We start from the raw sequence: 15147 nt of genomic DNA on the forward strand, positions 1-15147 counted from the left end.
CAGTAGGTGAAACAGCGCCCTTTATATAGCAAAGATAAAGATGCAAAATCAAGGTTTAGGGCTTCAGCCCTTCAAGGTGTGAACAAAATGTAGACAGGCATCTGAATAAAATGGTACGGAGTGGGGAGGGTCAGGGAGAGGACCTCAGTCTCCCAGGCAGGAGGTAACAGGTGGATAAGGGAGGAAGGGCACACCAGCAAGCCGGGTGGGGGGGGGGGAATGGCTCTGTGAATGGAGAGGGAAGGGAGGTGGAAATCTGAATCTGAAGGAATAAAGACAGAGGGATGGGGAAGAGAGTGAGAACGGGGTCTAGCAAAAACCAGTCAATGTTAATGCCATCCGGTTGGATTTTTTTTTACAGCAGGAATTACAGGTGGGGTGCAGAGAGAGAGAATCCTGCAGAATTCCCTTCAGAGAGCAAAGGAGAACTTCTTCAGGTTAAAATACAAGTTGCCTTTCCAAAGGCGGATGGCACCACCCAATAACTTTGAACGGGACAACAGGGGAAAGCTCACCGCATTGAATGATGCTTCGGAATCGGATGTCACACGCTGGACCGATCCCATGCACCATGAAGACCAAGTGATCCACCTTCACAGGTTCCCCGGCGCAGATGTCCCCGTAGGTCTGCTCTGTGCCTCTTTTCACCACCCACGGTTTACTCTGCTCAGCAGAAGCCGAGCCCCATTCATCCAGTGAGCCCGTCAGTTGGAAGTGCATCATCAACTGAGGCGAAGGCATGAGAGCAGAAAGAGACAGGCACCAGATGAGTCACGACAAGGAGAAATGGGCCCTGCAGCCACAATGCAGCAGTTCCAGGCGCGGCCTCGTTGCCCGAGGCAGGGGTCGGTCAAACTTTTGCGCTTGCAGCATCCTACAGCCCAGCACTCCCTGCACAGCGCCAAGGCAGGATTGCATTGCTGAAGGGTCAGGCTTTTAGCAATGTACCATTACCCCACCCCCCACATTCTTGCTCCCCCGCCTTTCCCCTCCTCCACTCCCTGGCCCCCATCCATCCCCCCCCCCCCCCAATCTCCCTGCGAGATCACATGAAAATCCTGGGCTCGTCTCTTTGTGAAACCGGACCGCCCTGCTCCGCCAACCAATCACCTTTGGATTGTGGAGGATAATGATGTCCCCTGTCGGGAATTCCACCTTCCTGTTCCAGTCGTTGGTTATCACCGCCTCCTTGAACGATTTCTGTGGAGAGTCAAGAAGAGAGGAACCTTATTTTCAAAGAGCATTTGGAAAAAAAATACTAGAGATTATGGACATGGCTGACTTTCCCCAGTGTTCATCGTCCATCATCAATTTGCACCTACATAGAGTTTCTTGCCCCCCCCCCCCATCAGTAATCAGAGTGTTGCTCAGGTTCAAGACTAGACTAGGGCCAATAAGGGCATCAGATTTCTTTTTCTGAGGACACTAGCGAGCCAGATGGGTTTTTCTGACAGGCTCGTTGCTTGGCCACTATAACCATTACCAAGTTCGATTAATTTACAGTAGAATCTCCATTATCGAGCACCTGTGGGTCCGGAAGTGACTGGTGAGGCCAATCCGGGCCCTGAAGGCTCGCCCATATGTGGGAAGCAAGTGGATGGGTGTTGTCGCGGCAGTGGATGCTGCTCGGGCCTCGCACACAGCACGCTTTCATTTTGCCTCAGTGATGCGCCTGACTTCAGCTGCATGGACTCCAGTGGTGATCTTGCTGCGTCTAGCTGGATGGTCGAGGGCAAGCATCTCCCATGTGTTGATGTCCACACCCAGGCCTTTGATGGAGTCTTTGTAATGTTTCATCTGCCCCAACCCCCCCTCTCCCGACTAAGTGCTTGCCCTGACACAGTTCTCCGTAAAGCATCCGGCACCTACGGAGATCATGGTTGGCAGATATGCGAATTTTCCGGTTGCCTGAGGCACACTCTTACAAATGTCTAGTACACTTGTATTAAGAATACACAGTTTAACAGACAAAAGATGGTGCAAAATGTAAAGTAATTAAAAAAAAAATCAATATAATTATGTAAACTTCACTCTAATCGGGTAATTAAAAACAAAGTTTAGCCATACGTACAGCACGGTAACAGGCCTTTACGGCCCACGAGCTTCCCAATTACACCCAATCGACCTACAACCCTTGGTATACTTTGTATGGTGGGAGACATGGGTAGAACACAAACTCCTCATAGACAGCATGGGATTCGTACCCAAATCAGTGGTGCTGTAACTTTGCGCTATTTGCTACACCAATCATACCCCTGTAATAATTAACCAAGTTTACAGATAAAGCCTTACCAAATGCGAGGAAAGATAAAGATTCTTACTGGGCAGGGAGAGGGAGAGTCGACCCAGCGGTGAACAGGAGTGACAGGCTTAACATCCTGGGCACCGCCATTTTATTCAAACACAACTTTATTGACATTTTATTGAAACAGCTGCTATGGGCGGGGCACAACCGGGGCACTCCGCTGGCTGTTATATTTGTTCCCCCTCTTCAAGGAGCTGTGTGTTGCTTCAGAGAACATTTACTTTCACAATTTAAAACTTTTATTAACAACTTTATTTATTCTTATTTATGTTAAAAAAAAATTCCTCTAATTTTTTTTAAACCAGTAATTTGAGTTTCCAGTTGATTGAATCCTGGATAATGGGAATTCTATTGTATTTAATCAATTGAGTTCAAATAGCCCAGCTGCCATGTGGGATTTGAACTCAAATCAAGATTCAGAGCCCAGAACTCTTGCTGGGCTTCAATTCTGAGATCTAGATCAATAAAGTTCAAATCCTTCTCCTTACAGGCAATGCCCCACCTCATCAATAGATACAGCCGAGACCTTTGATGTCAGTTTCAATGGCTATTAACAACCAACTGGTTAGGCGCTGTTCATTAAAACTGCAACAGAACAGATCGCACCAACTGTCCAAGTTCTTTCACGTCTAGTGTGCCCTACTCAGCAATCAGGAAGGCGGCTCACCAGTGGCTGCATTTTGTTAGGAGTTTGAGGAGATTTGATTCAATACCAAAAACGATTCCTACAGATTTCTACAAGTGTTCCATGGAGAGCATTCGGACTGGTTGCTTCACTGTCTGGTACAGAGGTGCCAATGCACAGGACAGGAAGGAGGTACAGGAGCATGAAAATGAACACCCAAAGTTACAAAAACAGTTTCTCCCCCTCTGCCATCAGATTTCTGAACAGACAATGAACACTTTTATTCTCTTTTTTGACTATTTATTTTTAAATATTGTTTCTATGGAACTGTAATTTATAGCAATTTTGTGCCTGTAAAGCAACCAATTTTGTGATACCTTTGTTACAATAAACCAGATTCTGAATTGTCTATTTGCCAAATAATTTTAGCATAGTGGTGGCCATTCAGCCCCTCAAGTCATGGCTGGTCACAAGAATCTTCATGGGGGACTGATTTTATTAATGGACCTGTGCTGGGAGAGGAGACTTTGAAGAAAGAGATCCCACTATCATTTCCAGAAAGTTCCAAAGCTTCCACTGCCCCTTTCCATGACATAGATTTTGGAAAACCTCAGCCACATATGAAAAGGTGATGTTGGAGCTGAAATTACACTGGACAATGAAGACTTTTGGGTGTATTTTATCGATTTTGGGCTACTGATCATGAAAATCACCGTTAAATGATCCTATCATGTACATTTATTTTTAAAGATGCAACCTATTTTTGCGACTTCGCATCATATTTTAAGTCTACTAGTATAGAACCCACAAGGCAAACTGTTTTGATCAGTCCAAGTCTTCCTGGGCATGCATTCAGTGCAGGCGGTATGTAAATGATGTTTTAGGTCTGGGTGTGTTTCGTACGGCGAGATACAGTCAGTCTATAAAAGCATCTCACAGATACAGATGTTGTGCATTACACTGATATAGACTGAATGCATGTTGATGCACATGTTCTTCAGGCCATGGCATAGTGAGTGCACTTAACAATAGCATTTATTGCCTTCAGGAAGATTCAATACAGCGGAAATGTCTCATCAATGCCGCGGTGATACATTCTGTTACATTTGTGGTGAGTATAGGCTCAAGGCTGAAAGCCGCAGCATGACTGTACTTATTAAGAAACCCTAAGAGCTCTACTTCGGATGTAGAATTTGGTGACCAAGACAAACCCTGGGCTCCTCAGATTGGTTGTGCAGTCAACCGGAGAGCTTGGCTCAGAGATACTCAGAAATCAATGCCATTTGCAAATCAATAAAAGTTAATTTAATGCTTATCCAACTGTAACAGCCGTGTGCTGACCACTACATTGACCATTTGCTGAATTATTTCCTACGTGATACAGCAAATCTAAAATGATCTTTTGTGTTCTACTTGAAGTTGTCCATCATAATCCCCAATTTTCTTTTTTCAGGAAGCAAATGTTTTGGACAAAAAACTGTCCACAGCAGCACACAAGCAGAGAAGCCAGGAGAAATAACATAGAGAAAGGAGGCCATTCAGCCCCCTTGTCTGTAAACCAAAAACCATCTGGTCCCAAGCGTTTCAGATACGAGGTAACCTTCCTCTGGCAGCTCATTCCAGAAATTCACCATCCCCTGTACAGGGAAAAAAAAAACTCACTTTTCAGATCTCCTTTACAAGTCTCCTTTCTCACTTCAAACCTGTGCTCTCTAGTTGGAGACTCCACTGCCCTTGGGAGGGGGTGAAATAAAAGGCTTGGAATATCAATCCTATCCGGGTCCCTCAGAATTTTTACAAATTAGGCAGACAGTGGGCATCTGTTTCTCAGGGTGGGAGTAGCAAACGCCAGAGGACACCTGTACAAAGAGAAGGGAGGAAGGTTTAAGGGAGACATTAGGGGTATTTTTAAAAATATATACAGTGGTGGGGGCCTGGAATGTCTTGTCAAGGGTGGTAGTGGAGGCTGGAACAATATCGACATTCAAGAGACTTTTAGGCACATTTGAGGCTTTTGAAGTAGGGAGTGTTTAGATTTCTTTTTGGTAGGTATATATAGGCAGAATATTGTAGGCTGAAGGGTCTGCTCTGTGCTGGAATATTCTATGTTAACAAAGTCATCTCTTGGCCTCCCATGATCTGGCACAAATAAGCCCAGCCAATGGAATCCCTCCTTACAAGTGAAGCCCTCCTAATCCACCAATTGCCACAGAGGATCCAGACAGGTGTATGGAAGGTTCTCTTGTATGGAAGGTGTTCTTGCCAGCGCCTGGGGCAATGGCAGGATTAGAATGCTGGCAAACTTCCAGTGGTACGGACTTCCAACACTGGCAGTTCCACTGGGGAACAGACAGCCGAGACGGGAGGTCGAGGGCAGGTCTTGGCCTGCGGCACCGTACCTCAATCTGCTCGCTGAACTCCTCAGTGTAGGGGTTAAACCTGCTGTCCTTCTCGCCCTTGTAGAACCAGGTGCACCGCCGCACTTCGCTGGGGGTCTCCTGCCAGTACACCGCGTGCCTGGACCGCTTGGCCAGGAAGACATCGAAACGACCGCCATCCGTCGCCACGACCTCCGAGTGCAATGCTTTGGGAAGAGAAAGGACACTCCTCAGCACTGCTCCCTCTAAGCTGTGCGCTCACACACGTTTTGCGACCAGTACACAAAGGAAATTAATCTGTGCACAAAAGGTTAGTGACCTAATTTAGTAATTAATAATTATACTTATTGAAAATAATCTCTTCGCTAACTGTTTCTGTTAACTAATACCTAAGTGACTTTAATATGTGCATTATTCAGAGCAGTTTATGTCAAATATTTTGTAAACCTACATAAACTGTGCCACGAGTGTTCACATTAAGCACCTAGATAGTTTGTCAACTAGCTTTGTAATTGAATGAATTTTGATTTAACCATTTCTGACAACTTTAATAATAATAATCTGTGAATTGATGGGTGTAACTGTTATTAATTTATTTAAATATTGCCACACAAAAAAATGAGAAATACTCATTGATGTTTTATTTAACGGAACAACAAATTGAACAAAGTAGTTCAAAGTATAGAATAAAATCTTAACTAAATTCATTACTTCGTAGAATGCAATCACACTTGTATTATATTAAAACATACCAGAACAGTTTCATTAGCCAAGAGAGACAGGCTTTTGGCCAAAATTATCTTGAAACTATTTCAAGTTTATATTTGCACGAGCATTCAGTGTGCACCTACTTTTGCCACAGGAAAAATACTTTATGCGCTCACGGACTACTAAAAATTAGAAGGAGCATTGCTCCTGAGACTTTCAAAGCTTGCAGAGGGAACTGGACCAGCTGGAAAAATGGGTGAAGGAATTTAATGCAGATAAGTGTGAGGTGCTGCATTTTGGAAGGACAAACCAAGGAGGAACATACACAATAAACAGTAGGGCACTGAGGAGTGCGGTAGAACAGAGGGATATACAGATCAGAATTTGTTGTCATGAACAAGTCACAAAATTTGGTGTTTTGTGGCAGCGTCACAGTTCAATATTATAACCATCTTACAACAATAAATAAAACAAAATAGTGCATGAAAAGTAAGGCAGTGATTATTCAGGAATCTGATGGCAGCGGGGAAGGAGCTGTCCTTGTGCTACTGAGTGCTCATCTTTTTCCAACGGTAGTAGTGCTGCAACCAGCCAGAATGCTCTCCACAGTCCTCCTGTAAATGTTTTCGAGGGTCTTCGGTGACCTATCGAAACTCAAGCACCTCACAAAGTGTAGCCACTGGGGGGCCTTCTTCATGATTGCATCGACACGGAGGGTCCAGACAGATCCTTTGAGATGTTAACATCCAGGAATACATGGCTCCCTGAAAGTGGTGTCACAGGTAGATAGGGTTGTAAAGAGAGCTTTTGGCATATTGGCCTTCATAAATTAAAGTATTGAGTATTAAATATTGAGTATAGGAATTGGGATGTTATGGTAAAGCTGTACAAGACATTGGTGAGGCCAAATTTAGAGTATTACACACAGTTCTGGTCACCCAACTACAGGAAGGATTTAGGAGGCTGTTGCTGGGACTTCAGGAACTGAGTAACAGGGAAAGGTTAAACAGGTTAGGACTGAAATGCAGAAGAATGAAGGAGATTTGATAGAGGTATACAAAATTATGAGAGGTACAGACTGAGTAAATGCAAGTAGGCTGAGGGGAGGGTTTGGTGTCAGCATCAAGAGCTCTGGAATGCCGAGGAGGGGAGGCCACAGAGCCACTCCTGCCTGGGAGGCCGCTCTCGACGACGCTGGGACAAGGGATTCTTCTGACCGCTTATGGCTGGGAGACAACAGCACACAGTTTGAGAGGGAGAGTTGGAGAGAAAAGTCAATAGGGAAGGAAAAGAAGAAATGGAAAGGCAGAGGGGAGAGAGTTACCTGAAACAAGAACAATCGTCATTCTAATTTCATGTCGGGTGATTTTTTTTTCCAACCTGGTTTGGCTCCAAAAAAAATTTGGATAAATAAGGATTTCAGAGAATCCAATTTTGGATAATTAGAGTACTTAAATATAATAATACATGAATATTTGAGAGTAATTTACTTGGTTAGAGGATACTCATAAGCCAGGTACCTACCAGAACAAAACTGCTCCTCTAGCTTGAGAGAGTCCAGCTTACTGAAGGGAGTCCAGATAGCCTTGGAGTCTTCCATCCTGCAGTAGAACCAATGTGGCTGCACTGGCTCATACGGACATCCCTTGGTCACCTCCCCATGGCTGGCTGACAATGGTCGATCAGGCTGCCTCTCTCCCTGATCCATGGTTCCTGGAGCATACTGAGAAGATTCCAGCAAAAGCAAAGCAGATCGTTCCAGCACAATTAAAAAAAAAGTATAGGGTGGTAATGGAAACCACAGTCACCCAAGTAACGGAGAAATCCCCAGCTGTTTCATGTTATCTCCCCCCCACCCACCCCCCTAATCTGGTCCTGCAGTCACTCCTTGTCATTATAACATAAGAAATAGGAGCAAGCCTGCTCTGCCACTCAACAAGATCACGGGTGATCTGATGATTGGCTCATCTCCACCTACCTGCCTTTTCCCCACATCCCTTAATTCCCCTACTAGATAAAAAAATCTATCCAACCTAGTCTTAAATATATTTATTGAGGTCACCTCCACTGCTTCAATGGGCAGCAAATTCCATAGATTCACCCACCCTCTGGGAAAAGCAGTTCCTCCTCATCTCCATCCTAAATCTACTATTCTGGATCTTGAGGCCATGTGCCCTGGTTCTAGTCACCCCCTCCAATGGCAATGACTTGCCTACCTCTATCTTATCATTAGTATGGCCCTGCAGTTTTTATAAAGGTGCAATGGTTTTCCCCAGGAGGTTAACACATTAGGCCACTTTACACCGAGAAACCATCACAAGAGACTCCAGTTTCAGTCAACGCTTCACCATCCATACAAGCACAGGTAAATCCAGATTTACAGGAGACTGCAGATGCTGAACTCTGAAGCTAAATGAAATCTGATGGAGGAATTCAATGGGTTGAGCAACATCAGGAGGAGAAAAATTATTCCTTTCATCACCCCCCCCCCCCCACCCCGATGTGTTCCTCCAGCAGATAATGTGCGTCCAAATTCCAAGTTCCTTTGATGAGGAAATGATAGCGTATGCCTACCCTGGACATGGGTCAGTAAGTTTGCGGATGACATGAAGGTTGGAGGAGTTGTGGATGGAGCTGAAGGTTGTCTAAGGTCACAAGAGGATATAGACAGGATGCAGCGTTGGGCAGAAAAGTGACAGATGGGTTTCAATCCAGATAAGCATGAAGTAATGCATTTTGGAAAGACTAACCAGACGTCTGAGTACAGGTTAATGGTCGGTTACTTAAGAGTATGGAAATCCATACATCCTTCAAGGTCACTGTACGTTGATAGGATAGTAAAAGGCCTATGAGATGCTGGGCTTCCTTAGTAGGGGGAAAATCAAGTTCAAGAATAGAGAGGACATGATGTAACTCTACAAATCTCTGGTAAGATCATACTTAGAATATTGTGTTCAGTTCTGGTCACCTCATTATAGGAAGCTATGGAGAGGGTGCAGAAGAGATTTACCAGGATGTTCCCTATATTGGAGAACAGGTCTTATGAGGCAAGGTTAGCAGAGCTGGAACCTTTCTCTTTGGAGTGCAGATCGATGAGAGGAGACTTAGTAGAGGACTACAAGATTATGAGAAGCATTAACCATATAACCATTTACGGAGTGGAAACAGGCCATGTTTGATAAATAAAAATCCGCAGAGAAACAAGAAAACACTGAAAACACTCATTAGGTCAGTGGAGAGAGAGAGAATCAGTTAACACCTCAGGTTGCAGACCCTTCATCCAGTTTTAACCATGGATCTTCAAGCAGAAATCTTCATGGTTTCTCTTTCCACAGATGCTGCCTGACTGGATGAGTGTTTCCAATATTTTCTGTTTTCGTCTCAGATTTTCAAAATCTGCAGTTCAAAAAAAAATCAAATAAAATGAACCACTGAACCAAACGCTAGCTGCAAGATATCATTGGGGAAAGGCATCACTCACCTGATGGGATGGAGTGGCATCAGGCATGATTTGCTGTTGGGCCATATGGGGGGAGCTTGTGCTCTGCCCTTGTTGCTTGGCACAACCATCCTTGTGAGACCTGGAGCCAGCGCAAGTCCCTGCCTGCTGCCTGCCTGGTTCCTGGCAGGAGGCAAGCTGGTGGCAGCCGCGTGCCTCGGAAATCGGCGGAGAGAGCATTGGCGCCAAGGAAGGCGCATGGCCATCAGTATTCCTCTGCCACAGTTCCGCCGCACCATCATGGGCCAGAATGCTGCCTGTACTCTGCTGCTCGACGTCAGTGGGAAGGAGAGGAGGTGGTGGCCCGGCCATCTCTCTGAATAGGAACTACGTGGACCTGCGAGAAACACGGAAAATGTAGTGGCAATCCACTTCACTAACTCCACCTACATCACCGACCAACAGAAGAGACTACAGATGCAGGAAAACATACACAACTGGGAGTAGGTTAAATAAGTATAAATTGGGCAGCATGGATTTGTGGGCTAAAATGGCCTGTTTCTGTGCTGCTGTTCATCTAAATTTAAATTTTAGTTCTTAATATTAATTTAACTCCAGATTCTTCTCTCGCTCTCTTTGGACTAAGTGGGCCAAAAGGTTTGATATTGACTGCTTCAGAATCCCACATTGTTGCCCTCGTTTCCCTTATCGCGAGAAGAGCCCAATTAATGAGGTGGAAAGATGCTGGCCCTCCCACTCAATGGTTGTCCGATATGATGGCGTGTCTGACTTTGGGGAAAAAAAATTAGAGGTTTCTCCACTGAAATGAATCTTAATTTTGTTTCTTTATGGGGTTCCTTTCTTAATTATTTTTTAAATTTGTAAGATTAACTAGTTTCTATTTTATGACCTGTGATAGATTACATTATATTTTATATTGTATATGTTTTATATTGTATATGTTTTAAAAAAAGAAAAATTGTGGCAGGTTTTTTTTTATAAAGTGTAGATCACAAACAAACAGAACAACACAGATCTCATTTAAAATGCCAGATCTTTGCTCAAGCCAGACAGTGCAGGCTCTGGGTGCCCTTGCACAAACTTTGAAGAAGGCATCTAAGGACTTCACAAGTAGGTGTTAATTGGACATGCTGAGGAGTATGGATTATTGTTTTGGAAAGCAACAGTTGAACGAACTCAGACGATTGGGTCTGGTGCCACAGTCTGAGGGTCATGTGGTTTACTCTGAGTGAGAGAGAGAATTCAGTTCTACAGTTTAGCAGCAGCAGCTGGGACTGGAACAAGACAAGCTGGCAAGCTGGTGGAAAAAAAACAATTTTGAAGATGGGTTGTGAGTTCTTAGTTCAACCTGGTCAAAGCCCTTGTGGTCCATACAAGAGGAGGTGGCTGGCTGTATAATGTTTCACTTGAAATAAGGGAAACAGAAAAGGAACTCTGTGGTGACCTGAAAGAAAGAGGTTATCATCTAGAAAACCACGAGGGGGCAAGTTTCTTCGGCAAGACACTGAAGTGGCCGATCGGAAGGAATCAGTTGTGGGTGTCCAACAAGCAACAAATCTCTCTCTGAAAACCAACAAGAACTTTCCTGAGCAGTAACCATTTACCTTTCAAGCACCAAAGCCTAATGAACTTTATAAATGTTAAATTCTGTGCATAATATAAGAATTGCCTGCAACCAGTGAACTTGGAGGAGTGAGAAGAATTAAAGAACTTTTCTGAACTTACATACATGTCCGCTTAGAATTAGAAGGGGGTTAAGTTAATAGTAATAAGAAAGTTTGATCCTGTTTTCATGTTTAAAGATAATTAAAAGCAACTTTTGTTTAAGTAACCATTTGTCTTGGTGAATTTCTATTGCTGCTGGCTTTTGGGGTCCTCTGGGCTCATAACAGACCCCATTGGTTACCTTTTTTTTTTTAAAAAGAATGATCAGCAGTGGTCTGTTCATGTTAAGCCATTAGCCTCTAAAGGGTGGGATTTGACAAGTAGATCAGTAGTTTAGTGGGGTTTTTTTTTAATTGAAACATACATCACAATACTATTTTATTACTAAACAAGATTTGCTAATATTCTATTTTATTCTCATGTACCTATGTAACATTTATATGATGAAACTAATAAAAATATTGAAAAAGAAAAATTTTAAAGTTTAAACAGATCAGATCTCCAAAAATTGCTGGGTTTCATATTGCACCCTTCCAGCGCTGAATTGCTCCTGTTCTCATGCATCACCACCTCACCCACACTAATCATCTACAGTTTACCTGTCGCTGCTCTCTTCACCAACACCACCTGTCATTCAGTTTCAGTGACACTGCCATTTCAGCCCATTGAGCTGGTGCAGCTCACAGAGCAACCTCATTCCTTCACCAATTTATCTCAATCCCCTTCTGTACCCAACCACTTACCTACACCACGGAGACAATTTACAGCCACTAATTAACCTCAAACTGAATGTCTCACCACAAGGTGCTGGAAAAATTGGAGCCCCCAACCCCGGTGAATGGCCACAGCGATACAGGGAGAAGGTGCCAACTGCCCATTGACAACACCTCAGGTCAGGCTTGAGTCCAGGTCACTGCACCACTGTGGTCTCCACTCGATCACAGGCATCCCCCTTGTTTTCTCCAACCTTTCCTGCTCATTAAAACAATTACATAGAATATAGAAATCTCTAGCACAGTTCAGGCTTTTCAGCCCACAGTGTTGTGCTGACCCAATAACCTACTCTTTCTTCCCTACTGCTCATTTGCTCAGTTCCACGTACCTATCTAATAGTCTATGAAACAATCCTGCCTCCTCCACTGATGCCGGCAGCGCATTCCATGCTCCCATCACTCTCTAGTCCCTTTTCCACTGGAACCTTGTTCCAGGAATTGACAGTCCAGTGGGAAACAATAGGCAGACCGGCATCAAATCTCACCAAGGATTGATGGCCTCGGGCCCCTACTCACATCCCCAGTGTCAGTTGACATCGGGTGCCAATTAAACCAGTGAATAAAGGACAAGTTGCATCCCTGGACTATTGTTGAAGGTAGATGCTCCTATCCCCAGGGATGACTCATGGTCAGTAGGAAAGCAGTATGTGTTCCAGTTAAAAGTGGCCCAGTGGAAACAGCTTCTTTAACCAGGACACTGTATGCCCAATTAACTGAGATGCCAATGGAAAAAGGGCTTCTGTGTGGAAAAACCTACATTCCCCTCCATACTCCCAAACACCTTAAAACTATGTCCCCTCATGTTAGCCATTTCAGCCCTCTGGCCGTCCACACGACCATCTTGCACATCTCTCTGGTCACCCCCTCACGTCCCCCTCCCCCATCCTCTGTTACTCCAAGGAGAAAAAACCAAGTTCACTCAACATGCTCTTAAATTTCTAAATTTTCCATGCTCATAGATCACCAATCTGAGATTATCTGCATATATTTCTCCACAGCTGCTAACATTTGTTCCAGATTGTCAGGATCTGCCACACTTTGCTTTCAGTAAAGTGGGCTTTGCTTGTACAAGAGCAGGGAGGTTCACTGTAGACCGAGTTTCCTACACTGACAAATGATTTCTGCACCCTTCTCATCACCTTACAGGAGACACCCAGCTACTCTGGAGAGGTTTTACAGAAAAATACACAAGGTAGCTGTTGGTAATGCAAATGTTTCACTATGATGATCCGCTGAGCTTGGATCAAGAGATGACAGAGCAGAGGATTAACAAAGGCACATCAAAAAAAAACACATAATGAGTTGCTGAAAAGTAGTAAATATTTGGCAAAGACGTGAACGCCCACGGATTTAAACTAAATGGAAGGAGGATTAAAAGGGAGAGGTTGCATAACACTCTCCCCTAGATAGGTGGGAGCCTGAAACTGACTGAACCACACACACACAAAAAAATCCTTCACCGCATTAAAAATACATGGTGTACTTGAAGGGTTGTACTTGTGCAGGGCTACAGATCAGGTGTTGGAAGGGGAGACAAGATCGGGTATCAAGTGTACAACAGGCCAGAGGTCCATTTCTTGTCGTTCGACGTGTACATTGACGGGCAATGTGAAGGGGCTGCAACGTACAAGGCAGTGTTACAGATAATGAAAGATTTCCCCTTCAGGATGCATTCAAACGCCTTATAGAAAGTCAAGTGATCTCGATGAAGGGCTCCAGCCCGAAATGTTTGCAATATAAAGTACGCTGTCTGACCTGCCGAGTAATTGGCTTTTACTGCCAAATATATTCTGTATGATCTTATAACGTTGCAAATCCAGTAACTAATTTGAACCCAACACAATTGTAAAGAGTCAATAATCAAGTCCACTCCCCACCCCCCTTCCCACTGATGTTAATTTGGGAGTAACAATCATCCCCGTCCTCTCAAAATACAACATTGAATCTTTACGTCCAGCATCGAATACAAACCAGGGCGTCAACTAACCGGCTCATCAGCAGGCCCACCCTCCGCATCCCCAGTCTTTACAACTCGAACACGTCAACGGGCCGGGTACGAGGACTATACAAGTCGTTTCCCGGGCAACGCAGCAGTTGCAACAAGTTGAAAATGTTACTTCCGAGATAGAATGTGGCGACTGTTCAAATTGATACAAAATTCCCAGGTCCGCGTTCCAGAGCCCGCCCGCCCAGTGAAATTCACCTGCCTGCAGCTGAACTGGACACCGGCTCGCTCGGGGAGACGAGCACCAGGCGGTGTCATGCGTGTTATTTCCACCCGCTTCCTTCTCCTCCACCGCCGCTGCTCTTTCCTCTCAAGATCCCGAACAGCCCGAATCCTCCACAAGAGCAAAGGTCGAGCGGCGCCTGCCAGTGGGTTGCGATTGTTAAATGCATCCCTCTATGCCGTTCGTCACGGCTCTGTTGCAAATGTTTTCCACTCATTCGAATTCCTGATCCATGTTCGCCCCCTGCCGAGCCTCGCTGAAAGAAGGATTGAAAAATCCTCGCTCTCTCCGATGACATTTCCGGAAGGGATTCACGTCCGGCTTAAAAGGTTGAGCCTCATTCCTGACACTGAGGTGCAAAACAATACACAGCAGCTGGAGATTATTGAGCTGCAATTGCAGATGCTTCGATCTAAAGAAAAAAAAACTGCTAGATAAAATCAGCAAGTCGGCCATGGAGGACAGTCCAAACCCTACTTCAAAAATGAGCGTCATTAACCCTTTGGATTCCCATCATTTTAAACCTTTCACAATATATACTCCGGGCTGGGTCCATGGGTAAACCGCTGTACGAACATCAGTACAGTGTATAAAACCAGTCCTGGGAAAGAGGGACCGGAGTATATGTACTTTTTGGTAGTCCTTGAAAACAGGGACTCGATGTCTAAAGGGTTAAACTGAAGCAAACAGCAAGAAGTTGGAAGGATTCAGCGAGTCAGGTAGCATCTGTGGGTCAAATAGTCAGTTAACCTTCCCAGCTCTCTCTCTCTCTGTCCAACAGAGCCTTTCCTCTTATATCCAATTAACCCCTTCTGTCTGTTGGACTGGACTTCTTCCCTCCCATTCTTCCCACTTTCTCTCCCCAGTCTTTATTCTGACGCCTTCCAGTTTTTTTTTGGCTTATATCTTGAGGAAGGGGTCAGGTCTGAATCATCAGTTCTACATCTTTACCTCATACGGGACCGGCAGACCTCCTCCAGCATTTCTGTGTGTATCTTACTACAA

The 15147-nt window shown here is 44.5% G+C and overlaps 1 protein-coding gene across 6 annotated transcripts in view; it reads right to left on the bottom strand.

Annotated features, from left to right (window-relative positions):
* Positions 1–14424, bottom strand: part of LOC138754117 (phospholipase DDHD2-like) — a 34300-nt gene extending 19876 nt beyond the window's left edge. The window contains exons 1-6 of one of the 6 annotated variants that reach the window (XM_069917958.1): positions 14118–14424; positions 9498–9852; positions 7541–7739; positions 5330–5514; positions 1111–1200; positions 516–726 (exon numbers count right to left, since the gene is read on the bottom strand). In XM_069917958.1, the coding sequence (XP_069774059.1) occupies positions 516–726; positions 1111–1200; positions 5330–5514; positions 7541–7739; positions 9498–9827 (1015 nt within the window). In that variant the 5' untranslated portion in view covers positions 9828–9852; positions 14118–14424. Of the gene's footprint in view, positions 1–515; positions 727–1110; positions 1201–5329; positions 5515–7540; positions 7740–9275; positions 9394–9497; positions 9853–13885; positions 14009–14117 lie in introns of those variants that run through there. The other 5 variants (XM_069917956.1, XM_069917954.1, XM_069917955.1 and 2 more) reach the window with 5 other exon arrangements.
* Between the last annotated feature and the right edge of the window lie 723 nt (positions 14425–15147).

Source organism: Narcine bancroftii, chromosome 2 (assembly GCF_036971445.1).
Source record: "Narcine bancroftii isolate sNarBan1 chromosome 2, sNarBan1.hap1, whole genome shotgun sequence".
In the NCBI taxonomy this organism is placed as follows: domain Eukaryota; kingdom Metazoa; phylum Chordata; class Chondrichthyes; order Torpediniformes; family Narcinidae; genus Narcine; species Narcine bancroftii.